Below are 25,353 nucleotides of genomic sequence, written 5' to 3' on the forward strand. Positions count from 1 at the left end.
CCTGCGAATTACTGAATGGATACGGCACTATAAAGGACAAATGAGCAGCTGGATAAAATGACTAAAGAATAAAAGGACATAATTGAACTTATGTTTACATGCAATAAAACAATGCCCACTAATAACTGATAATGATAAATCGATCAGCGTTTTAATGAATGTTTCTCCTTCCTCTTGTTGCCGGGTTGCTGTCTGCTGCTTTTTGCTATGCTTTTCCTCATTGCTAACTGATTGATGCAGCACTCATGGTTGCTAAGGGCAACACTATCATCATTTTTGAAACACACTCTTGGACCTCAAAGATCTTTAGACGTGCGTGTGACTGATCACTAACCTGCCCCCTAGTGAAACTAACTGGACAAGACTAACATACTGTATGTATGACTACATTTGAAAATATATTTTAGCCTGAATACTTACATAAGCCATCATGAGAAATATTGGTTGTTCTGTCTCAAGTTTGTATGTTTTAATAGTGGATTTTCGTGTAACTCTTTTTCCTTACATTAATATAATAACAAAAATGTGTCATTAGCTTCATACCAAGGCTCTTTTGTGCATGTTTTTGATTGACAGCCGCTGTCCACCAGTCCATGCAGTGGTTCTCCCACCCCACCCAGCACGCTCGGGTCAGTGGGCCTCTCACCTGGAGTGGACACACCGGGGGGACATGATGTTTTTATTCTTTCCCCTGTCTACGGACACAGGTATTCACAAATGAAATACAGGATGCAATGGATGGTTAGTTTCTTTCATTTAGGATGCTGGTGTAAATGTATTTTCTTTCTTTGGCTCTTGTTCATTTAGAGAGGAAGATCTGGATCGGGGTGGATTTGGTGTGTTTGGCTCGGATTCTCCGGGGTATTATGTAGAACAGGAGATAATGGGGGGCCAGTACTTCCCCCTCCTTGAAGAGGATTCTGGGAGAAATACCGGACTGCGACGCAGAGACCGGACCCCAACTCACAGTAAGAAGATCCAATTGGAAATTACAAATATGCAAATAGATGAATGAAAATTCAAATAAATAATATTGATGTGTAAACAGATTTTCAAATTTTGACTTAATTTAAATCTTAACTTGCTTAAAAATGTATATTGTTGTAAAAAAAATTAAGCACACGCCCAACCCCCAGTTCTCTTTACTGTAAATTTCCATTTATTTTCCATTTATTTAATAATGTACAGTACACATTAATAATACATAAAATCAATGTAAAATGCACCAGATTTAGAGAGAGTGGTTGTTTTAATTTGTAGTTGATATAAAATAATAATAATTTACACACACACACACACACACACACACACACACACACACACACACACACACACACACACACATACACACACACACACACAGAGTGGGTATAGAAAAGAATCACCCCCCTTCAAAATAATCACATTTTGTTCCTTTGCAGACTGAATTGAAGATTTCAGTTTTTGTATAATTCAGCTGTATTTATTTGGTGGAGCTTATGACATCCAAGTGAAAGATATAACACCAAACATGTCAAAAAAAGAACAAAAAAAAAAAACAGAATCACTGAGTTGGAAAAAGGGTCACCCCCTTCCTAGCTGAGAATGAAAAGAGCTTTCCTGGAGCATTTCAGTCCTTGATAGTGCAACTGAAGCAAACAATCAATAGGGATAAAGGCTATTATTAAGAAGTGGAAGGTATTTGGTAGAACGTACACCCTCCCTGGATCAGGACGTCACTCCAAACTGGATGAAAGAGCAGGAGGAAACAGGTCAGAGATGTGACCAAGAGGTCTACAACAGCTCTGAAGTAGATTGAGGAATTTATGACAAAGAGTGGTCATTGTGTGCATGTGACAACAATATCACAAATTCTCCATGAATGTGTCTTATATGGGAGGGTTGCAAGAAAAAAAGCCACTCCTCAAGAAAGGCCGCATGCAGTCAGGCTGAGCTTTGCCAAAACTCACCTTAAAGATTATGTGGCAGATGAGACTAAATCTGAATTATTTGGCCTCAACACCAAATGATATGTCCGGCAGAAATCCAATACAGTTCACCATCCAAATAACATCATTCCTCCAGTAAAGCATGGATGTGGAAATATCCTGTGATGCAGTTGTTTCTCTGCAGCAGGCACTGGAGCACTTGTCAGGATAGAAGGCTGCAGTCCACAAACGGTCACTATTAAATTGAACTGAACTTGAGCAAAGAAGAGTGGGCAAATATTGCAAAGTCTAGATGTGCAAATTTAGTAGAGACATAAACAAACAGACTTAAGGCTGTAATTAAAGCAAAAGATGGTTCAACAAAATACTGACACATGGGTGATCCTTTTTCCAGCTCTTCTGGTCTTTACAGTTTTTATTATTTTTCTGACATGTTGGTGTTTTATGTTTCACTAAGATGTTATAAGTTTAACAGCTGTAAATACAGCTGGGTAAAACAAAAACTGTCCATATTCATTTCAGGCTGCAAAGCAATTGGTCATTAAATATTATTATCTGTTTCTAAATTTACTTGTTACTGTCCTAATCCATATACATAAATACTTTCAATTCAGAACAACATACTATCATGGTCCATATACTGTCTCTATACACTACATACAGAACTCTGCATTTTGTATGTACAGAACAGTTTCTAACCATAAAGTGTATTGTTGGAAACTGTGCACTGTTTCATATATTATTAAATAAACCATTGTATGCTTATGCAAAGTTACACAGCGTACTTACATCATGTCTGGATGGCCATTTTTGAAGCCGGACATAGACGCAGTGCATTACAGGAGATTAAGCCACTAGGGAGCTCCGGCTTTAAACTGCAAATCTCAGCCATTTAGTATGTTGCAGTTGCACTACTACATGCACTAATACACACCAAGAGAATAGATGAAAGATGCTCTGAAATTCACCAGTACGCACACAGATACACAGTTAAATGTTGTATGTCTCTGCCTGTAGGTGACATCCGACAGGTTTCCATGGGAACTGAATGGCTGGCAGAGCCTCAAGAATCTGGAGTTTACAAAAGAGGTAGCAGAGGTGATGATTTTACTACTATTTTACTCCACTGGCACCAAATTGTACTATAATTTAAAACGTTGCAACTTTTAATTGTCACATTATAGCTTTTCATTAATGTGACTTTTTCTTTATTTACATTTAGTCAATTAGCAGACACTTTTATCCAAAGCAACAAATGAGGTCAATAGAAGCAATAAAAACCAAAAAAAAAAAAAGGTAATAATATCTAAATGCTGTGACAAGTCTTGGTTAGCCTAATGCATTAAATAAAAATAAAATAAAAAGAAAGCAAGAAGATAGAATAGAAAAAGAACAGAGAATGTTTAGCAAGGAAATTATAAGTGGTTCTCTAATAAAAATGCCATTAACAGTTTTGTTTTTTTCTTTTTTTTTAAATGATCATGTTGACCTCAGTGAGGATTTTAGGTCAGAGCTCAGTTTCAGTAATGGGAGGCTAACATAAATGCTCCGTCTCTAATGCCTATGGTATCCGTAGGAAAGAGAGGTTAGGCTTCCCACTCATGTTCCTATGGAAATATAGCTACACAATTTTCTTTTATATTCAGGAATTGCCCATTGAAGTCAGAGATCTATAAAGACTATAAAAATCACATATTATATGATGCCAAAAAGATGCTTGTTAATAAATGAATGTGTTAGGAGCTGCTTCTGGTTAACTAAGTTAATCTGCATCATCTGGCATAGTTGCATATCCTGGCATTTGACATTAGTGTAGTGTAAGTTGATTTCACAAGCATCTGTGAAAAACGTAAATGTCACTGAACTATAGAACTGACATTTCAGAGCATCAGAACAGAGAACACAAAGGTGGTGACTTTGTTCTAGTGAACTCTGCAACCAAAAGCAGGAAATAATGTTACATAGGCTTATCTGTCACAATTGAGGGAAGCTAAAGGACAAATTTCTTTGAAGAAGCCACCTGAGATTCGGAAAGCTGGAGGAACTGCAAACAAACATTACCGCTTCCTTTTGGTTGTTCAGTACAGAGTAACTGTCAGGAACCTGTCAAGCTAATCACCCACACCTGTTCCCTATCAGCGACCTTATCACAAGGACTATAAAGCAGTCCCCTCAGCCCCAGTTCTGGGTGAAGCCTCCAACAGGAATTGACCTCATGATCTTGTCCCCAACTCAACTCGCTTTCAGAAGACCTCCAGAAGTAACGTATACTTACCTTTGAGAAGCTAACCTGTGTGTCTTTGTTCTACTGTCTCCAGGACTCCTGAGATAACCCAGTTACCTGAATTCCCTACGAGCTTCGATATCTCCTGTGTTCCCGTAAGTCTCTCTGGGCAGTGGCCTCCCCTGTAAAAGTAAAAGAGACAAGAGCGGAATTGTGTGGCTTTGACTTCTCGCCAATTGACGAACTCACCTGCATTCCGCCGCTCACTAAGTGATCTGCACAGAATCCACACCTGAAATTATCTCCTACTCACCTTTCACGAACTCCTGAAATAATAAACACTGTTGAATTCAACTACCTCTGTCTCCAGTGTATATCCTGACAGAAGGCTTGACGCAAACCGCTATAAATTCAGCACAACCCAAAGACTGCGCTTCCACAAACACCGCTCCCATGCTGGTGTACATCGCAAACTCAGTCTCTCGACCAGCGCCCTTCTCTAGCAGGGAGGAAGACTTCAATGGATTCCTATAACAATGCTTGATCATCCTGGAACAACACGCACATCAATACCCTACAAAAAGATAAAAAATCTCGTTCATTATCTGGGGCTGCGTTGAGATGGGCCGAAGCATTGTGGTTTCAGGAGACTGCGGTCAACTCGTCCTTACAGAATTTCATTCACCATTTTAAAGAAGTGTTTGGGGAACCTATAGACGACGACTCTGACAGCGACCAACAAATGTGTCAAGAGCCTCCGGTCCCGTCCACAGGTCTTCGCCCAATAGATTCCCCGTTAAGCCCAGCATGGGCTCCCGATCCCCAGTTAAGCCCAGGATGGGCTCCCGATCTCCCTTCATGCCCAGGATGGGCTCATGATCCCCAGTTAAGCCCAGGATGGGCTCCCGATCTCCCGTCAAGCCCAGGATGGGCTCCCGATCTCCCGTCATGCCCAGGATGGGCTCCTGAACCCCACTTAAGCCCAGAGAGGGCTCCTGAAACCCAGTTAAGCCCCGAAGAGGCTCCCGATCTCCCGGTAACCCCAGAAGAGGCTCCCGGTCTCCCGTTAGGCCCCGAAGAGGCTCCCGATGTCCCATCAGGCCCCGAAGAGGTTTCCCTTTCACCAGCTCAGGATTGCGCGGAGTCCTCTGCTGCACTTTGGCCCTCCACCTCGGCCCATCAGCCTGCCAGCTCTGCATCCATTTGGCTCCACCGAGGCCCGTCTGCCCAAGGACTCCTCCGGGCTCCCTGGTCTATCCAGATAAATCTTTGTCGGTCATCGCTCAGCTTCCGCCATGGACTTCCGGGTCTCCGGCTTCGCTTCAACCCTCCACCCCTTTGGCTTCACCTGGCTCCTCCCTTCCTTCGGTTTCCCTGTCATCCTCGCTCGTCCCATCGTCGTCCTGTCAGCCGAGTCCTCGGCTCCGCCTCAGGCACGCAAGCCAGCCGCTCCGCCTTGGGCTTCCAGATTGGCGTTGTTGACCTGGTCCGTCGAGCACTCCACTCTGCTGGTTCCGATATGCACCCTGGTTCTGCCTCCATAGATTGGCCTCGAGGTGTTGCCAAGTCCTCCTGTCAAAGCTCCCCTCTGGTTTGTCCCACTGTCGGCTCCACCATGGTCTCAAGTTTCTGCAGGCTCCACGTCCTCGCGGCAGACCCCCATGACATTGGTTGAAAGGGGGGGGGGGGTAGTGTCAGGAACCTTTTAAGCTAATCACCCACACCTGTTCCCTATCAGTGACCTTATCACAAGGACTATAAAGCAGTCCCCTCTTCCCCAGTTCTGGGTGAAGCCTCCAACAGGAATCGACCTCACGATCTTGTCCCCAACTCAACTCGCTTTCAGAAGACCTCCAGAAGTAACGTATACTTACCTTGGAGAAGCTAACCTGTATGTCTTTGTTCTACTGTCTCCAGGACTCCTGAGATAACCCAGTTACCTGAATTCCCTACGAGCAGTGGCCTCCCCTGTAAAAGTAAAAGAGACAAGTATTAGTATTCCGGAATTGTGTGGCTTTGACTTCTCGCCAATTGACGAACTCACCTGCATCCCGCCGCTCACTAAGTGATCTGCACAGAATCTGCACCTGAAATTATCTCCTACTCCCCTTTCACAAACTCTTGAAATAATAAACACTGTGTTGAATTCAACTACCTCTGTCTCCAGTGTATATCCTGACAGTAACTTATTTCTGAATGTATTTTAATTAGAAAAATATTTTGTTTAAAATATAATAATAAAAAACAATAACAGAACAGTTTCTATATAACCATATTAGAGGGTTCTTCTCTGTTTGAACATTTTTTTTTTTTTTTTTTTTTTTTGCTGCTGCTTGAAATTTACAACAGTCCATTAATGTAGATTAGCACCTTCACATGATAATAAAAAAAGGTTTTACTCCAAAAAATTATATGTAAACTCTATATTTAATTAGTAACTAATCTCTAATTAGTAACTTTCAGCTGAAATCTTTTTATTTGATATTTGTCATCCTTACTAACAGTTCTTAATGTGTGAGTGCTAATCTAGTTTATCTTAAGGTTCCAACTCGATGTGTAAAAAAACAGAACATTGTCAATGACAGTAACCAACTTTACTTTCTGGTTTATGGGATGTGAAAGGTGATATGTAACCATGTAAAATGACTAATTTATTACTTCCTTTCTTTTTTGTGGAAATACAACTCTAAGTATAGAACAGAGAATGCGTAGGTGACTTTGGCACAGATATAAATAGAAAGCAAACCTCCTTGAGGGGAAATAAACCTCTAAAACCTCACACACACAGGAAGGTGTCAGAGCAGCTTCATGCTGTGGCAGCTGGAGTCATGAAGAGTTGAATATTTAGCAATACCCTCATTTTCTGCAACACGTTCCCATTATAATGTTTTTCGCTCAGAAGGTGACTCACTGCTTGGTTTCTGTCTTTCCCCATCAGATTCTGATTCCTCCCTCTTGCGGTTCCTCAGTGATGACAGGATTTTGTTGATCCAGGAAGAGACAGAGTTCTCCCAGCGTGACACGAGCAGGCGATCCAGGAAGAAGAGCCGAAATCCCAGCAGTCCCAGTTTTCCCATTAGTCCCTCTATGCTTGCCCCGCCTGTGCGTCTGGACACAGGTCCCCCCGAGGGGCTGCCCTTCCCCGTGCCCGACTCTAACACAATGCCACACTACCATGTAAGTGAAATGTTGAATCTGATCTGAGCTATGGCTGTTCTCACACAATTGTATAATTGGATGGTTTGATGTCAGTCAACATTGGTTTGGTCTTTAAATATCAGTGCTTTATCTTAGAAGCATATCAAACTCAATATCATATCAAATTTATTCGACCCTGTCTTGACCAGGTCTCATTTGAAAAAGAGGTTTTAACCTCAATGTGACTTTCCTGTTTAAATAAAGGTTAAGAAACATTCTGACATTTACATTTGTTTAATAAAAAATGTAAAAACTGCCTCATCTAGTGACATATTAATAAAATTATTGATCCAAATTTTGATCACGTGATTGTACCCGCACACACACACACATTCTCACACGTGTCTGGAACAGTAGTTTCTTTTCACAACACAGAACAGGAAATTCAAATCTGTCTTCCTCTCGGTCTCTCTTTTTCTCTTTGTCATTCTGTTCTTTGCCCCAGAGAGCTACAGACACACTTCGAGCAGATGCTGATAGGCAAGTAAAATTCATACCTTTCTTAATTTATCATATTTGTTTGTTTACTTAATTATTATCCCTGTGGTTGATTTGTTACCACAAAGAGTAAAGATTACAGCAAAAAAGTAAATTTCCTTTGGGAATTACTTTGGGCTGTTATTTTCGGCTTGGTCCTCAATAATATATTATAATCTGTCCTGCCATATGTCACTCAAATGCTTTAAATTGAACTGAATAAATTTCGGTCTGTGATTCCTATCACTGAGCTTATTCAGAAAGGTTTCCATGGCGGCAGGTGTTACAATGGGCAGATGTGTAGGTGCTCTACAAAGCACAAGGTTTGGTGGATTTCCCCATATTTTATTTTTATCATTAGAGCTTCTGGTGTTAGGATTAACAGTATCAGTGCTGCTTCCACCTGACTGTGACTGGATTCTGAGCATAGAGCTGATGTCATTGATGTATAAATCAGAATGTGCTTTATTCGCCAAGTGTGTGGAAACACACAAGGAATTTGTTGTGGTTTTTTGGGAGCTAATAATAATAAAATATTTTTAGGAGCTAATTATAATAATGTGGTATACATCTGGAACAGAAGATTTATGTACATATTTATACAATACTTACTGTAAATACAGATGTATAAAGAATATGTATATGTATTTACATAATACTTGAGAGAAAGGCAATAATTAGTTATTAGGAAATGAATTACAAAAGACAGGTGTTAGCTTTTTAAGCTGAAGATGGCATGAGGGGAAAACCCTTTTTTTTTGCCTAGATGTTCTAGTGCACAGAGATCTGTAGCGTCTGCCTGAGGGGAGAAGTGCAAACAGGTTGTGGCCTTGGTGAATGGGGTTTATGATGATGTAACCTGTCCGTTTCTTCACAATGTTGGGCAGGTGCACAACAATGATCCTTTCAAGCTGTCCTAACAGTCTGTTGAATTCTTCTTATATCTGATTTGCTCGCTGACCCACACCAGACTGTTATAGAAGTGCACAGAAAAGTAAAACTGTGTCACCTGCGCCTGTGGAAGATTGAACTTTTTCAGTTGACAAAGGAAGTACAACATCTATGTGGCTGGTTATATAAGTTTTTTTACATCATAAACCCAAGCATCTAAAAATGAGACCAATAATCAATTACCGTTTAACTTTTTTTATTTTCTTTCTTTTTCTTTCTTTTTTTTTGTACTGGTGAGCAAGTTTTGAGTTCTTAAAGTGACAGCATGACGTCTTAGTACTACAATCAATGCCAGAAGATGAAGGAGAGTTTGATTCCTTATATGACCTCTTTAAACATAAGGGCTTTGAACTGGTCATTCCAACATTCAAAGAGTTTTATGTTTGTTGATTTACAGACGAACAAGATGCTGCTCACACTTTTGTTTGAGCACACAACAGTCAGCCACCAACACAGTGACAAACTTAATGAACTGCTGTTTCTTTAAAAATGAGGAACAGAAATTCCTTGGCTGCAGTTTTAAGGAGGTTTTTATTTCCTCTGTGACTGAGCTGTAAGTGTCTGTGGAGTCTGATGCTGTGAAACGAGTCTGTGTGAACGTGGAACGATCTAATTCTCTGCTGTTACGTTGCATATAGAGAATTAGATAAAAGAGCATTGTCTGGGTGGCTGAGGTTTAGTTATAGTCCTTAGTACTATTTAAAAATATTGTGTGTGTATGTGTGTGAGGGGGGTGTTTGTTTAAATGTGTGAATATGAGCATGAGCAGCTGTACTAGGGCGGTTTCAGTTAGAAAAAGTTATGAAGTTAACCTCAAACATCAGCATCCTGTCCACTACCTGTGCCTTTGTTTGAGTTAAATAGGCAAGAACATTTTTATTTATTTATTAATATTACTTTATTCTTGCTGCACGTGGAATCATAAATTACACTGCTATGCTCAGGCAGTTCTAATTACCACATAATTAAAATGTTATTGAAAACGGAACTTCCTTTCTTCTTGTCTGAATGTTTTATTTTCCTGATGTTTCTTTTTTTCTCTCTCATTCTCTCTCTACAGGTATGCCAGTTCAGGACTTGACCGACAACCAGGGGCATCAATGAGGAAGGTAAACCACAAGCACAATATGGCAAGAAAAAAAGTGTTGCTGTAGATAGAAATCAGTTAATGAACATCAGTTTTTTCATGATATTATGCATACAACTGAAAGTACATTTTTCAATATTAGGGTCAATGAATGTTTTAGTTTTTGAATATTTATGATAGTATCTGTTATATTCCTACATTTATTGTTTATTATATTAATAATTAGGATATACAGTAAGGAGGATCATTTGTTTGTTATAGAATTTCATAAAGATATTTTTTATTTGGTTTATGAGAATGATGCAAGCAATTGCAAGCTTTCTTCCTTATGTGTCCGTTTTCTTCTCTCTCTAGTCTGTACATTATGCCTCTCTGAGGACCAAGCCCAAGAAAAAGAGCAAAGGTACAACGATAAGATGCATACAAGTGCATGGGTTTACCTTGAGCGCATGGGTTGTGTGTTGTGTTGCAGTGTGTTGTAATTAATTTATCAGAATGTTATTTAATATGCTGTGTGTGTGTGTGTGTGTGTGTGTGTGTGTGTGTGTAGGGTCCCTCAGTAGTGCCAGCAGGAGGCGTATTGCCTGCAAAGATCTGGGTCATGGCGACTGTGAAGGCTGGCTATGGAAAAAGAAAGACGCCACTGGCTACTTCACACAGAAATGGAAAAAGTACTGGTTCGTTCTCAAAGACTCCAACCTGTACTGGTACACCAATCAGAACGTAAGCAAACAAACACAATTCTCCTCTCTTGGGTTGTATGTACAGCTATAACAAAGTATGAAGAGTCCATCTTTTATCCATTTCCACTTGAAATATTTCTGGGATCTGAAGTTCCACATCCAGCTAGTTAATCTCTACTATTATTACTAATTACACAATTATTAGCACTTTTATTACTTGCTGCCTTCCTTGATGGCCTTCCTGCTCGCAAGCTCACGAACATGAGAGTGATGTTTAGTTTTTCAAGTTTTTCCACATTAAAATGTCCATCACATATTCATCTCTTAGTTTTAGAGATGGTGAAAAGCACATCTGTGCTTTTATACTATCATGTAACTGCTGTAGTTATGATGTGGACATGATTTCTTGTTCTTTATTTCTTTGCTCAGGATGAGAAAGCAGAGGGCTTCATCAGTTTGCCAGAGTTTCGGATAGACAGAGCGATTGAGTGCAGGAGGAAACAGTGAGTGTCAGAAGACAACACCAATAACTTTCTCCCTGTTGTGTTGGTTTTGTTGTTTTTGAGTGGGTCTGTGTTTGAAACCTATCAGCTAGTGGAATCTGGGTCACTGCAAAACTGCTGATCTTTCTTTTACAAACACACACACACAGAGTGTAAAACTAGATATTTGTGTCTAAACATCTCTTTTTTATGTCTTTTTTTTTGTTTCAGTGCCTTCAAAGCATGTCATCCAAAAATTAAGAGTTTCTTTTTTGCTACAGATCATTTAGAGGAGATGAACAGGTAAGGCGTTTCAGAGCCCCTTCAGACAGCAGCTCCCCACCCTGTTATTTCCTCTCACATCTATGTTTCCTGTTTCAGGTGGATGAATCGTTTAGGCTTGGCTGCAATTGGCTACACGCCTGATGATCCGGTACCGCGTCCTGATGAAGGTGAGATCACATCCTGTGATGATATCATAAGCCCATTGTGGTGTGAATGACCTCACTGACACTAGTTTTACACCACTCTATTGTACTGTAAGCTGTTGAAAAGCATAGTCTGATTATCATAAACTATGATGTTGTGTACGTTATTCTGATCATAATTTTTTGGTATAGATTACTGGAGTGAGAGTGACCAGGATGAAGTTGATGGGTCTATGACACTCAAGCAGGAAGCCACATACCACCACAACCCCCCTGTGAGTATTAATTCACGTCCAATTACACGTATGCATATATTCAGTCCAAAACACTCGCTTCCATTTTCTTTAACACAGACACACATACCCATTTTTTTTTACAGCCACACTGTCACGATACTGGCTCTGGAGCCTGTTAACAATTTCCTCTTAAATCTCAAAACAGGAACCAGTAAAATCAGAAGACCTGTGTCAGGATAATGTCTTAACCATGTTCTTTTTTTTTTTTTTTCAAATGCGCAAAACTGCATGGCACAAATCTAGGCTCCTTCTCTGAGACTGAACAAATCTAATCACCCAGTGAAACACCACATTTCTATTCATTCCAACCACCTTCTGTCTGAAATGATTTTTATTTGCAACTGCAAATTGATTTCTTTGAATTTATCTGTTACATGGAATATTTACTTCAATGTAAAACATTATTTTATATTTTATACAGTATTTCGTTTTTTTAAATTGTATTTAAAATTATTTACTAAACCCAAACATTTGAATGGTAGTGTACATTACATTGAAGCCAGCTCATAACAATAGCATATAGATGTTAAATCACATAAGTTGCAAACAAAGACTGATTTGTTTTTTGGCAATATGTGACATAACATGGTAATTTTTGTCAATTTTTGGCTCATAGAGAGGTTTGCTGAGCACCAGCTCCCACACCAATACCATATTGGTGGTAAACAAATGGTGAACTGACTCTGTCGCTCTCCCTGACAGCTGACAATGATAATGACCAGTGTTTCTTTTGTTCTCAGGGAAATTCGCCCAGTCCATTTCCTGAGCGCCATTTTTCCAGTGGCTCCACATTCTCGCATTCCTCTGCTGAGGAGTCCCATTCTTCCTGCAGATCCTCCCATCGAGAACGCCGCTCATGGCAGGACCTGATTGAAACCCCCTTGACCAGCACAGGTCTACACTACCTGCAGACCGCAGAAGAGGAAGAGTTACCCCTGCTGCCCTCTGATCAGCACCGACAGGCCACGCTCCCTGCCCAGCACCGGCATCCGCTGGAACGTGACGGGCCATTTCCATTGACGGACAGCGAAGAGTCCCGGCCTCGTCATCACATTCACAAGCAGCGTAGTCAGAGCCTCCCTCGCCACCGCGACACACATGGACACTCGCACCGCAGCACTCGTACGCACACTCACACACATGGCACTCTGAGGCCAAGAACTCATCTCCATGAGGAAGAGGAGGAGGAAGAAGAGGAGGAAAAGCAGGTTCGGAAATCTAGCAGCGGGAAACCTGAGAGTGAAGAGAAAGTGCATGACGGCACGGATGGTCTGCAGGAGCTGTACCGATCGCTGGAGCAGGCCAGTCTCTCTGCTTTTGGCCAACAAAGGCCTTCCACCAAACAAGAGTTCAGACGCTCTTTCAACAAACGCTGCAATGACCCTGCCACAAATGAACGACTGCACCGCATACGGGTTCTACGCTCCACGCTAAAGGTACGCAAACACAGAAAGCACTTGACTTTTTTATATTTTTGGGTTGGGAACATGGAAGTAAACTATAACAGGGTAGACTTCTGTTATAAACCCCACTGCAGTAATCTTTTTTTTTTTTGGAGATGAATGTAATAGAATACAAAATATAGTGTTAGTATACTGCTGTGTTGAAAGTTTGCTATCTGTAATTTTTTTTCAAAGTTACAATTTTCGCCAAGACTGCATTTATTTGATAAAAATGCGGTTATGTACAGTATACTGTAAAATATTATCCTATTTACAAAAAAGGAAATAGAAAAAAATAATAATTATTATTACGGAAATGCCATCACAGTCTGTATAGGTCAAATCTGTAAATGAACATAGTTCATTTTATGGCCGTAAATAAATCTGAAGGAATCTAATGGAACATTCTAGAAGATCTCCATAAAAATTTAGCAATACTAAAGTCTCGTTCACACCAAGGATGATAACAATAAAGATATAGTTCTAAAAATCATTCTCAATATTAAAGAATAGCAGTCCACACCACAACTATAAACGATCAAGACAAAGAGAAACAATATTGTTGGAATCATTTTCAAAACAACTTTTCTGCAGATGATGAACGATAAAAAAATTGATAGCCAATCAGAATCCATCCTGCTGTAACAAGCTTAGAATGAACAGACGATATCATTCTCTGGTGTGGATGCTAATATCGTTATCTTTATAGTTATCATTCTTGGTGTGAACGGGGCTTAAGACATTTGTCAGCTGCCTATCTGAAAAAGTAAAAAGACGTTTTAAACCTTATTAGCTTACCTCATGGATATTAATTAGTTGACTTTATGTTACAGTGTTAACTGAACTTTCTGAAAGGCTTACCTTTCACATTCTTTTTATGCACTTGCGGTTGACAGAAGCATCTGCTTGGTCTTGAGCCACTCTTTTTTGCACCTAGCTACAATTTCCAAGGCAAAGGGAAACTCCTAAAATATAATAATTATTTTTAAAAGCTTAACCAATTACTCTAGTTGTTACTCCCCTGGCAGCTAATACAGTATTTGTTAAAACTTGTTTTTTTGACATTTCAGTAAAACTATCTTGAAGAATTTCAATAGCTTTAGCCAATCAAATTCTTTTTTTATGCAAAGAATAATTTAGATTAATCTAGAGTTTTATGAGTCCATTTTCAACCTCTCTCTTGCCCTTCACCAACAGGCAAAGGAGGGCGACTTGACGATAATCAGTCAGTTGCTGGACGACCCTTGCTTGACCTCAAGGAAGTTTCGTGAATGGAAGCAACGTAACCACGAGCTCTTCCTGGATATCTGTGAGTTCAGCTCTGCTCCATTGGAACCGCCCAGCGAGTCCAACGACCTTTCACCTCTCTCGCCATCGCTGATGATGCACACTCACTCTTTCATAGAAACGCACGTGTGAAACAGTCACGCACCCACATGACTAACAAACAGTCACATGCTAAAATACAGACATAGAAGTATATGAATAACGTGAGTTGTGCATTTCAAACCCACATATACACACAAACACACACACACAAACACTTTAAAAAACACTGTGGATTCAGACTGTCTTCACTTTTTCCTTGACGGATGACCTGATACTGCCCTTCTTCCGACCGTGAGTGACACCAGATTGAACCAATACACTGTAAGATCAATGTCAAAGAACTGACCCAGCCTCCAGAACTACTGCAGACAGACACCCAGGCACTGAAACTGCAAACTGCTCGTCATGGAAGCAAGAGTGTTACCTACACATTTACAGCTCACTGCAAACTCTGTACAATATATTTCATCACAGCCACATTTTGAGACAGATGGAAGAAAGGCTCCGTGAGGTGCCCACTGCATGCTTGAAGAATCATCTTTTCAGATTGACTACCTGTTGAACAAAACAGGACCATATATAAAAACAAAATCTTTGATTGGAGTAAAAAAAAACATTTTTTTTAATATCTTTAGATTTTTTTTTTTGATCTCCTTCCCTCAGAATGCTGCAGGAAGAGCACTCATGTAGCCATGGGCAACAGGCTTCACTCTGTTACCAAGCAACACCGCCCTACTGTGTTACTCTATACAACTCTCAAAGCAAGCAAGAGTGTGTGTGTGTGTGTGTGTGTGTGTGTGTGTGTGTGTGTGTGTGTGTGTGTGTGTGTGTGTGTGTGTGTGTGTGTGTGTGTGTGTGTGTGTGTGTGTGTGTGCGTATGTGTATTAAAGAAATGAGAGAAAGACAGAAAACAAGTCAGATGGATGCCGAGGAGTCTCTTTTTGACACTTTAATGGCATTTGCATTCGCATATGGGAAGAGATGAACTTCTGGCAGGTAGTAATATGTTAAATTTGGCTTCTTTAGAATATTTATATTATAGCTAAACTCATGCATGGTTTAATAAAAAGTATTACTATATGCTATCAGGCCAGAGAACAGTCTGTATATAAGAACCTATTATTTGCATAGCTGCATCCTCTGTTTAAAACTGTGAATTGTACTCGTGAATGCAATCTTTTGACTCTGCGAACGCAGAACCTTTCTACTCTATATTTTTTTCTACACAAAAAGATGACAAAAGATGAAAAGCTTTGCTTCTCTGATGTTATGACTGTTTTTGCTTGTTTCCGGGTCTTTGCTGGTCATTACCTCTGAGCTATGGGCTACATTCAGGTTGTTCGTTTCTGTTTGCTAATGTACGTGTCCCTTAGACAGACTCCACAAGCCTAAAGCGAACGTTTCATTCCCTTTCGCAATTCTAGACGTCAGTGGCTCAGGATTCTAGAATTGGTCAAAGTCACATGGGAGAGAATTTGAGGTTAAAATACAAAAATCTATTGGTTCATTCCCGGCGGTGGAGTGCAAAACATCCCCTTTCTAAATGTTGTGTGTGTGTTTGTGTGTTCTCATTTGTCCACATTAAGAAGTCATTGAGACACACTGGTTTAAACACAGCCCTGCATATGTGCTCAGTGTAACAGTTATGTTTGTCACTTTCTAGAATCTTGTGGGATGTATTTTAATTGAATAGAATGTACTCATTCAATGGTTTTGTTAATTGTAAATTTCATTGTAACAAACACACACACTACCCACACACAGACAATACTTTGTCCATTGTTGATGATTTCTTACCAAAGCGACTCTCAAAATCACATCTGCTCATTGCAGTTACCTTTTTAATGATTATTTTTATGTAGAATGTTACACTTCACTGTGTTTCATCCCATGAGTGTGTGTGTGTGTGTTAGAGTGAGTGAGTGAATGTGAGTGTGTGTTATCCAGGCCATCGGGGTTTCACTGTGGTTTTAAGGGCATGTCCCCCCCTCTCTCCCCCACACGGCTATGCTGTATAAGGTGTAAGTTGCACTGCAACATTGAGACGGAACATATTGCTCTTTTTTCAAGGTTTTCTTTTAAAAATTCCCTTTCTGTATATTAAAACACCAGGAAAGAGCCTGATATTTATTCACAGTATTATTCAAAGCTAACCTTCTTTGCTCTCAGAAATATAAATACATATATAAATATATATAATACAGATTGTAAAATGTTAAACTAATAAACTGAGTTCTCTGCATTTGTGTTTTGTGATGTTTCTAATGTCCAGTGAAATCTCAAGCTGAAATGCAACTGTATGTGGCATCATTTCTGATATACATCCACTGACATGCAATACCAATTTTGCTTGGTTTACCAAAGATTTAATGGGTTTTGATGGCTTTATTGTCAAAAGCAAGATCTTTACCACCAAGCCAACTTCATTTAGATAATACATTTACACTTTGCAATGTTCACGCTAAACTACTGCTCGCCAAAAAAATCTTAGCTCCCGAGCCCAAAGAAATATTCAGCAGACACAAAAATGTAAAATACACTTTACTCACTCAGTATAGTTGCACTCTCCGGCCTTCTTTTCGTCAAATTCATCTACGATTTTTTGCGACTAACTTCACCCCTTTTTCCTCTTTAAAGGGATAGTTCACACAAAAATAAAAATTCTGTCATCGTTTACTCACCCTCATGTCGTTTCAAACCTGTATGAGTTGCTTTCTTATAGAGCCCGGCCGATATTATCGGCCGATATAAGCTAATTGCATTTAAATCGGCATCGGCATTTATAACGGCCGATGAAACATGAGAAACAGTCTCATGCTTCACTCATGTTATGAGTGTTGCATAGTGTGCCCACCAGAGGGAGCTCTGCAGCTCCAGAGTTAACAACAGCGCCAGAAGTCCACTACAGAAGAAAGCGATCAACTGTTTTGACGGTGAGTCTGTCGTTTGTCATGTGAAATGATTGTAGATTTAGTTCATACCCTGTATATAAAAACTGTGTGGTAGTTCTAGCTAACGGTCCTATCATTATTACTTCTAAATATTCTGTAACATCACTTACAGCCGCTAATGCATTGCTATATTAGATTAGCCACAAAGCTAATACCATGTTTATCAGTGGAAGAGCGCGAACGTTAATAGGAGGTCAAACTATAACGTTAGCGTTTAACTTATTCTTATTCTATTGCGGTGTGTTTCCCACATAATGACCGCGTAATTGGGCCTTTCACACAGGACGCGGTATGCACGGCGCTTGCCGCTGGGCTCAGCGTTGCCCTTCAGATACAACGCGATTTGCGCTGCGCTATGGCATAGGCGGAGTTTTAAAAACGTTTAGCGGGAGCTCTTTCATAGTCTGTTCCTCCTCCTTTCGGTCAGCAGCAGACATGTATCTGTCCCGTTGTAAGAAGCGAGCGATAGCGCTAGTCCTGCTGATAAGAATTAAGAGAGAAGCAAGGAAGAAGAGGCTACCCTCAGGTCCAGAGAACAATTTGGTGAATTCAGGCTGGTTACGTTACTCTAACGCGAATAGCTTCCTTTTTAGCAGGCCCCTTAAATGCTTGCTATTAACTTGTTTGAAGGTGGTTCTTCTCAAAATTGACAGCGGTGTGTTCATGACACTAACGTTAACCATTCAACTTCGAATTGATTCCGTAATCTTCCGGTAATAGTAGGCAAGACGATGTTTTGATTCAGACTGCACAAAGAGAAGAGGAGAAGATATACGGGTCTGTTGTGAATGTGTCTGTGAGAGCAAATATAGTGTAGTTACAGTAACTACAGTAGGTGCTTCAGAAATGATTAAACCAGAGGGGACATGTAAATAAATGTGAGCTGAACAAGCGCTTTTTTTTTTTACATATTGTTTCAAAGCAGCTTTACAGACATAACAGGAAAATGTTGAAATAATATTGTTAAATATAAGTAGGTAATACCTATTGGTTGACAAATAAAAAAAAAATATATATTTCTCATTTTTGCCTATGTAGGAGATCCCAGTTTATTATTATTATAATTCTAATGATGACATGAGTAATGATACATGGTGATATTATTAATACACATGCTTATTCTTTCTCCGTCTCTCTTTCTGCCTACAGATGGCTGAAAAAGGTGAATGCTGTAGCAGCAAAGTGTGGAACTACTGCTGCAAATACTTTAACTTTAGTATTATAATTTATTTACAGTACACACACAGACTGTTAAAACCGGTTTCAACTGGTTGAAAGTAAAAGTGTTAAATGTTTAAAACCAGACTGTTTTTTGATCATTAAAAAATATATACTTTTGATGTGCAATTGTTTAGTCATTGAGACTGTAATCTAAGGCTTTTTTTTTTAACATAGTCCATTCTGGAAAATGGTTTATACAGCCCACATACATAGAACAGGCAGATATTTTGCTATTGAATGTTGTGTAAATGCAGTTTATAGGAAATGGGTCTAATATCCAGATTATTTTTAAAATCAAAATATCGGCTTATAAATCGGCTCTTTTCGAGTTAATATCGGCATCGGCCCCCAAAAATCCATATCGGTCGGGCTCTACTTTCTTATGTTGAACATAAAAGAAGATATTTTGAAGATTGCTGGTAATCAAACAGTTGGTGGTTGCCATTGACTTCCATAGTATTTTTATTTATTTATATATATATATATATATATATATATATATATATTTTTTTTTTTTTTGCCAAGTCGAAGTAGGGAGGCCTGCATATGACATAGGCCACGGACAAAAATATATTTTGTCACATGGATACTGAGCTGACCACATCTATGAGGCTTTATCTGAAATGAAAGTAATTTATTTTTTAACATTACGTGTGGATAAATTACCAACTGGAGCTGCACCTTCACGATTCTGGATAAACTGAGATTGTAGATTATTATTATTATTATTATTACATATACTTTGTATAATAATTAATCTACCTTACGGCATTATTCGGGGTATTTATTATTATTATTATTAAACATATTTTTTATATAACAACAAAAACAATTTATCTATCTTATGGCTTAAAATGGTCATGTATAATCATAATTATTATTATTATTATTATTATAAGAACCCCATCAGGAATATTATATCGCGTTTTCTTCGGACTCCTCCTGCTTTCCGTAGTGAGACCGAAGGGGCGGGACCGGCATGGCGGCCAAGGTGAGTGACATTTCCAGCTGAGTTAGTTCAAGTGGTCGTGTGTATTATTTTGTAACCTGTGCATTCTGCAGAATAGTTTCACACATCTGGACAAATATGATTTTCCATGATTTGCATGATGCAGATGTTAATCAGAGTGTGTGCACGGTGTTTGTTAAAGCAGAGAACATGCTGTTTCTGAACTCACTCTCACACACTAATGATCTTTCACCGGCCGTGTCTTAAAACATCATCTACTGCCTAGACATCGCTCTGAGGCACCTGTCTCTTGACAAGAAGCTGACCCGGTTTTGATACACGACTTTCTCTCTCATTCAGAAGAATCGAGATAACTTCGTAGGATTGGGATTATAAAGCGTCTTCGCTTGATTTAGTCCATTAAACTAATACAGATAATGTGATTTAGGGAAAATCATGGAGCTGAAACGGGGAAAACCCTCAGCCAGGCGACAGCTGATAGTTATTATAGTCATTATGCTACAGACGTTCACAGAAAACTACATAACACCTTAAAAATGTTTTGTATATGAACCATGGTAGTACCATTTAAATATTATGGTATATGAATATGCAATCATCTAGTACCATGATATTATGATCAACAACAGAAGTCAGTCTGTAGTATTAATATTAGCCTGTTGATCCTCAGATTCTGAAGTATGCAGCGCTTCCTGCTGCTGCCCTTGCAGTGGGTCTGGGCTCATTCAGAATTTATTCCATAAATGAGAAAATAAATGAGGAGCTAATATCTCCAAGAGAGGTAAGAAAACCATATTTGGAATGGTATATATACCATACTGTGAGTACTGATTTTCTAGTATGAATGTGGTGTGTGCAATATGTTAATTTCCTGTATGCATGAAGAACTTGAGTGACCTACTACTATTTACCAAAATATGTGAACAACAACGTACCATACCATAGTTTGAAATGTTCATAAAAAGTGAAAGTCAATTTATACTTCAATTCAAAGTGTGGGTCCTGTAATTTATGAAGGATGCATTAAATAGATCAAAAGTGACAGTAAAGACAATGTTACATTGTTTTTTGTTTAAATGCCATTCTTTTGGATTTTATATTAATCAAAGAATCCTGGAAAATGTATCACCGTATATAGAAATTATAAAGCAGCTCAAAGGTTTTCATCATTGATATAAGAGATGTTACTTGAGCAGCAGATCAGAATATTAGAATGATTTCAGAAGAATTGTGTGACAGAAGACTGGAGTATGAGCTGCTGAAAATTTAACTTTGTATTCACAGGAATAAATTACATTTTAGAATATGTAAAAAAAAATTTTTTTTAATTTTTAAATTATAAATCGTAATTTTTTTACTGACCCCAATAATAATAAGTAATACATGTTAAATAGATCACCATGACCTCTCTCTCTATCTTCTGTCTCTGTGTAGTTGTCTATCTACTCCCCAGATGGTCCTGCTGTGCAGTTTGTGGAGGAACAGCCTGGTCTAGTGCAGACAGGGCTGGGGGCCGTGAGGGTGGGCCTGCAGCCATACGTCAGAGTTGTGCAGGTGTGTTCAGTCACACTGTGATAATGAATTAACTTGTCATTGTTAAATTGTTGAAGATGTTTGTTTATGACAGATTATCTGTTGTTGTTTTTACAGAGCAGCTTCACTTCAGTCAAACTTGGAGTGATATCTGTTTACCACGCAGGGCAAGGTAAGCCTGACGTGTGCAAGTGAGTGAGCAAATAATGACTGTAAACCTGACCTTTACAGTCATGGCCAAAAGTTTTGAGAATTACATAAATATTAGTTTTCAAAAGGTTTGCTGCTAAACTGCTTTTAGATCTTTGTTTCAGTTGTTTCTGTGATGTACTGAAATATAATTACAAGCACTTCATACGTTTCAAAGGCTTTTATCGACAATTACATGACATTTATGCAAAGAGTCAGTATTTGCAGTGTTGGCCCTTCTTTTTCAGGACCTCTGCAATTCGACTGGGCATGCTCTCAGTCAACTTCTGGGCCAAATCCTGACTGATAGCAACCCATTCTTTCATAATCACTTCATGGAGTTTGTCAGAATTAGTGGGTTTTTGTTTGTCCACCCGCCTCTTGAGGATTGACCAAGTTCTCAATGGGATTAAGATCTGGGGAGTGTCCAGGCCATGGACCCAAAATTTCAACATTCTGGTCCCCGAGCCACTTAGTTATCACTTTTGCCTTATGGCACGGTGCTCCATCGTGCTGGAAAATGCATTGTTCTTCACCAAACTGTTGTTGGATTGTTGGAAGAAGTTGTTGTTGGAGGGTGTTTTGGTACCATTCTTTATTCATGGCTGTGTTTTTGGGCAGAATTGTGAGTGAGCCCACTCCCTTGGATGAGAAGCAACCCCACACATGAATGGTGTCAGGATGCTTTACTGTTGGCATGACACAGGACTGATGGTAGCGCTCACCTTTTCTTCTCCGGACAAGCCTTTTTCCAGATGCCCCAAACAATCGGAAAGGGGCTTCATCTGAGAATATGACTTTGCCCCAGTCCTCAGCAGTCCATTCACTATACTTTCACCAGGCCATCTTCCAAAAATCTTGGCCTCACTGTGCGTGCAGATGCGCTCACACCTGCCTGCTGTCATTCCATATCCATAGCCACCATATCCCTCCCTTTTAACATGTCAAGTCTGCCATTCTAACCCAATCAGCCTGACATAATGATCTCCAGCCTTGTGCTTGTCAACATTCTCACCTGAGTTAACAAGACGATTACTGAAATGATCTTAGCAGGTCCTTTAATGACAGCAATGAAATGCAGTGGAAAGGTTTTTTTGGGATTAAGTTAATTTTCATGGCAAAGAAGGACTATGCAATTCATCTGATCACTCTTCATAACATTCTGGATTATATGCAAATTGCTATTATAAAAACTTAAGCAGCAACTTTTCCAATTTCCAATATTTATGTAATTCTCAAAACTTTTGGCCACGACTGTAAACCCTGACTTTCTCTGGTTTTAGACACATATCACTTCCTTCGAGATCCACCCCAAGGCTTCCTGCCTAAAGTGGGTGTCATTAGTGTGTCCGGATTGGGTGGCCTGATTCTGGCACGCAAGGGTAAGTGGAGCATGCAGTTACTTGGAGCTGTTTACTGTTTAAAGTGATTAGGAAGCTATATCTGTGTGAATGTGTGCTTTTGCCCAGGCTCTCGTTTAAAGAGGATTGTTGTTCCTCTTGGTCTGGCTACCGCTGGTACTGCAGTATGTTACCCCACACAGACTGTGGGAGTCCTGAAGGTACATTCTCTATCTATCTTGAAAATAAACAAAGAAAATAACTATATACTAGATGTTAATTTCTCCCATACATAGGAAATAATTTATATATATATATATATATATATATATATACACATATTTTTTTCAGATTACTGGTAAAAAGGTGTATGATGTCAGTTCATCTGTTGCTTCAATATTTAAATCCAAACCAAAGGAAGATGTCATCAGACCTGTTGTTAGTGTGGAGGTAATCTACAAAGCTGAATATTAAAACCAAATTATGTCGGTTTTTATGGTCAAGTGTTTGCTAAATGGAACAGTGTAAATGCAAATTTTAAGGTGTGCAAAATGCAAACCCAATGCCTATTTTTATTTAAATGCATGTTTTATTTTTTGACATGATCTTCTGGTAATCGGCAGATTTATTTCTGGTTATGTAAGAGAGATTTCTCCAATCGTTTAGTCTGCCTAAACCCAATTTAAAGAATTTATTTGGAATTTATTTTACTCCACCTGTAGAATTATTGAACAAATATTTGGATGTATTGCAATGTAATTTATATATTTATCTTTAATAAATATACAGTCTGCTGCCACGGATACAAGCTCAGATATAGAATCACCTGCCAAAGTACTTTCTGAACTGCCACCTGAGTCTGAGCGGGCCACTGCGGATCCAGATGAGGATGTTACACCAATACCACAAGTCGTCCCATCAGTGGGTTTAGCTCCAGTAGCTGATGTTGTGTCAGAAGATGCTGTAGAACCTCCTCTTGTTGTTGATGTAGCATCTGGAATTGCTGCCCCACAATCTAAATCTGAATCCCGCCTTGCAACTGTTCTTGAAACTACTCTGGTTCCAGAAACTACCCCTGAGACGGTCCTAGATGCAGAATCCACCTCAGAACCCACTCCCACTCCTGAGCCAACACCTTCAGCTGAAACGGATATTACTTCTGTTGTGGAGTCTGAAAATGTTCTGGAAGCTGCCCCCGCTGCTCCAGAAATTGAAGTCCCTGCACCTACAGAGGCCACGCCCTCAACTACACCTATAGTAGAGGAAACCACACCCCCTGAAGATGCCAACCCAACCTCAGTAGATGAGGAACCTGCATCTGTTGCCCCGCCCCCTTCTGAAGAGGCCCCACCTTCATCTGAACCTACTGTCTTTGATCCAGCCACAGGTGAGAAAACATATTTAACAATGAAGTAAGTTTGGTTTTGTTTAGCATTTCCCCTCCAACTAGTTTAATGCAACTATCCCAGTTCCTTTGGTAATGTGTTATGATCAATAGAAGTTTGCTTCCACCATGTTTCTTTAATTATAACAATGTGGTGGTGTTCATATGCATCTTCATGTTTATGTTGTAAAAACAATAATTCCTAAATGACTTAGCAGCAGTAGCACTTCTCCACATACTAAAACCCACCGGCTCTTTCCATTCTAGTGAAGTCACATTTTGTCCCTGACCCATCTCTGCTTGACCATGGCCAGTCTAATCCAGAGGATGCAGACATGTACAGCACACGGAGCTGAATGACAGAAATGGAAGATATGATGAGATGTTTTAATGTGCCACGATTCCAGCAGCGTTTGATAGTTTTGTGATTAGGATATTTATGTTGTACCAATGATGTCGAAGAAGGTAATGTTACACTTTTATTTGTGTGCTGCCTCACACTTATGAGAAGTTTCTTACCTCAGCAGGATTATCAAACACACACAAGGCCACATTTCTTTAACACACGTTATCTACATTTTGTTTACGCTATGGAGAAACATCCAGGGCTGTGGTCCCTTAGTTTAATCTCCAGATTTATTTCTGACCTCAATTCCTGTAGCATTAGGAATTTTGTGCTTATTTTATACTGTGACCTGTGAAAACTGGACCACACAAAAATTAATTTTTATATGATCAAAAATTTTTGATGTATACATGTATTTTCTAAAATGCATTTTACAGGGGTTAAGAGTAAATATATCAAGCCTTATCTACACAGTAGTTATACAGCAGTTAAATCTTTTTGACCCATTTTAAAATATTAGTTCACACTGCATCTTTAGTTTCGATATGTTTCCAATGCGACTGATTGTCCAGCACTATTTTGGACCGTATTTCTCAAAATGTACTAATGGGTTTTTTGTTTAAAAGTTTAATTTATGCTGTCTTTAAATGAATCTTCATTACCTGTGCAATAGAAAAGAATGAGATGAAAATAAACGTATTTAAAAATGGGTTTGGGTTTATTTTTCTAAAATGATTGCTAAAATAACAAACAACATGTTAGAACCTTCTATTATTAATAAAAAAACAAAACAACTTTCTAGCCCATTTACACACATAAAATCAGGTTTCCAGTCCCCTAAAACAACTGAACTCAGATCAGAATGCACTGATATCAATTCCGGCATGTTTGTCA

At 39.2% G+C, this 25,353-nt stretch overlaps 2 protein-coding genes across 2 annotated transcripts in view; both read left to right on the top strand.

Annotated features, from left to right (window-relative positions):
• The window catches only part of LOC132139858 (connector enhancer of kinase suppressor of ras 2-like), a 40,899-nt gene extending 24,132 nt beyond the window's left edge, over window positions 1-16,767 (top strand). The window contains exons 10-23 of the mRNA XM_059548511.1: window positions 577-707; window positions 808-968; window positions 2,946-3,026; window positions 7,091-7,329; window positions 7,796-7,830; window positions 9,839-9,887; window positions 10,220-10,268; window positions 10,416-10,588; window positions 10,978-11,051; window positions 11,262-11,333; window positions 11,412-11,482; window positions 11,651-11,733; window positions 12,495-13,190; window positions 14,394-16,767. Coding sequence (XP_059404494.1) covers window positions 577-707; window positions 808-968; window positions 2,946-3,026; window positions 7,091-7,329; window positions 7,796-7,830; window positions 9,839-9,887; window positions 10,220-10,268; window positions 10,416-10,588; window positions 10,978-11,051; window positions 11,262-11,333; window positions 11,412-11,482; window positions 11,651-11,733; window positions 12,495-13,190; window positions 14,394-14,615 — 2,136 coding nt within the window. The 3' untranslated portion in view covers window positions 14,616-16,767. The remainder of the gene's footprint in view (window positions 1-576; window positions 708-807; window positions 969-2,945; window positions 3,027-7,090; window positions 7,330-7,795; window positions 7,831-9,838; window positions 9,888-10,219; window positions 10,269-10,415; window positions 10,589-10,977; window positions 11,052-11,261; window positions 11,334-11,411; window positions 11,483-11,650; window positions 11,734-12,494; window positions 13,191-14,393) is intronic.
• Window positions 16,768-19,648: 2,881 nt separating this feature from the next.
• Window positions 19,649-25,168, top strand: LOC132131135 (MICOS complex subunit MIC27-like). The gene is made up of 9 exons (XM_059543100.1): window positions 19,649-19,688; window positions 20,338-20,448; window positions 21,102-21,221; window positions 21,318-21,372; window positions 22,673-22,771; window positions 22,859-22,950; window positions 23,081-23,179; window positions 23,519-24,116; window positions 24,381-25,168. Exons 1-9 carry the CDS (start codon window positions 19,677-19,679, stop codon window positions 24,467-24,469), a joined length of 1,275 nt encoding a protein of 424 aa, XP_059399083.1. The 5' UTR covers window positions 19,649-19,676; the 3' UTR covers window positions 24,470-25,168.
• The last annotated feature ends 185 nt before the right edge of the window (window positions 25,169-25,353 follow it).

The sequence above is a fragment of the Carassius carassius genome, chromosome 4, assembly GCF_963082965.1.
Source record: "Carassius carassius chromosome 4, fCarCar2.1, whole genome shotgun sequence".
Taxonomy (NCBI): domain Eukaryota; kingdom Metazoa; phylum Chordata; class Actinopteri; order Cypriniformes; family Cyprinidae; genus Carassius; species Carassius carassius.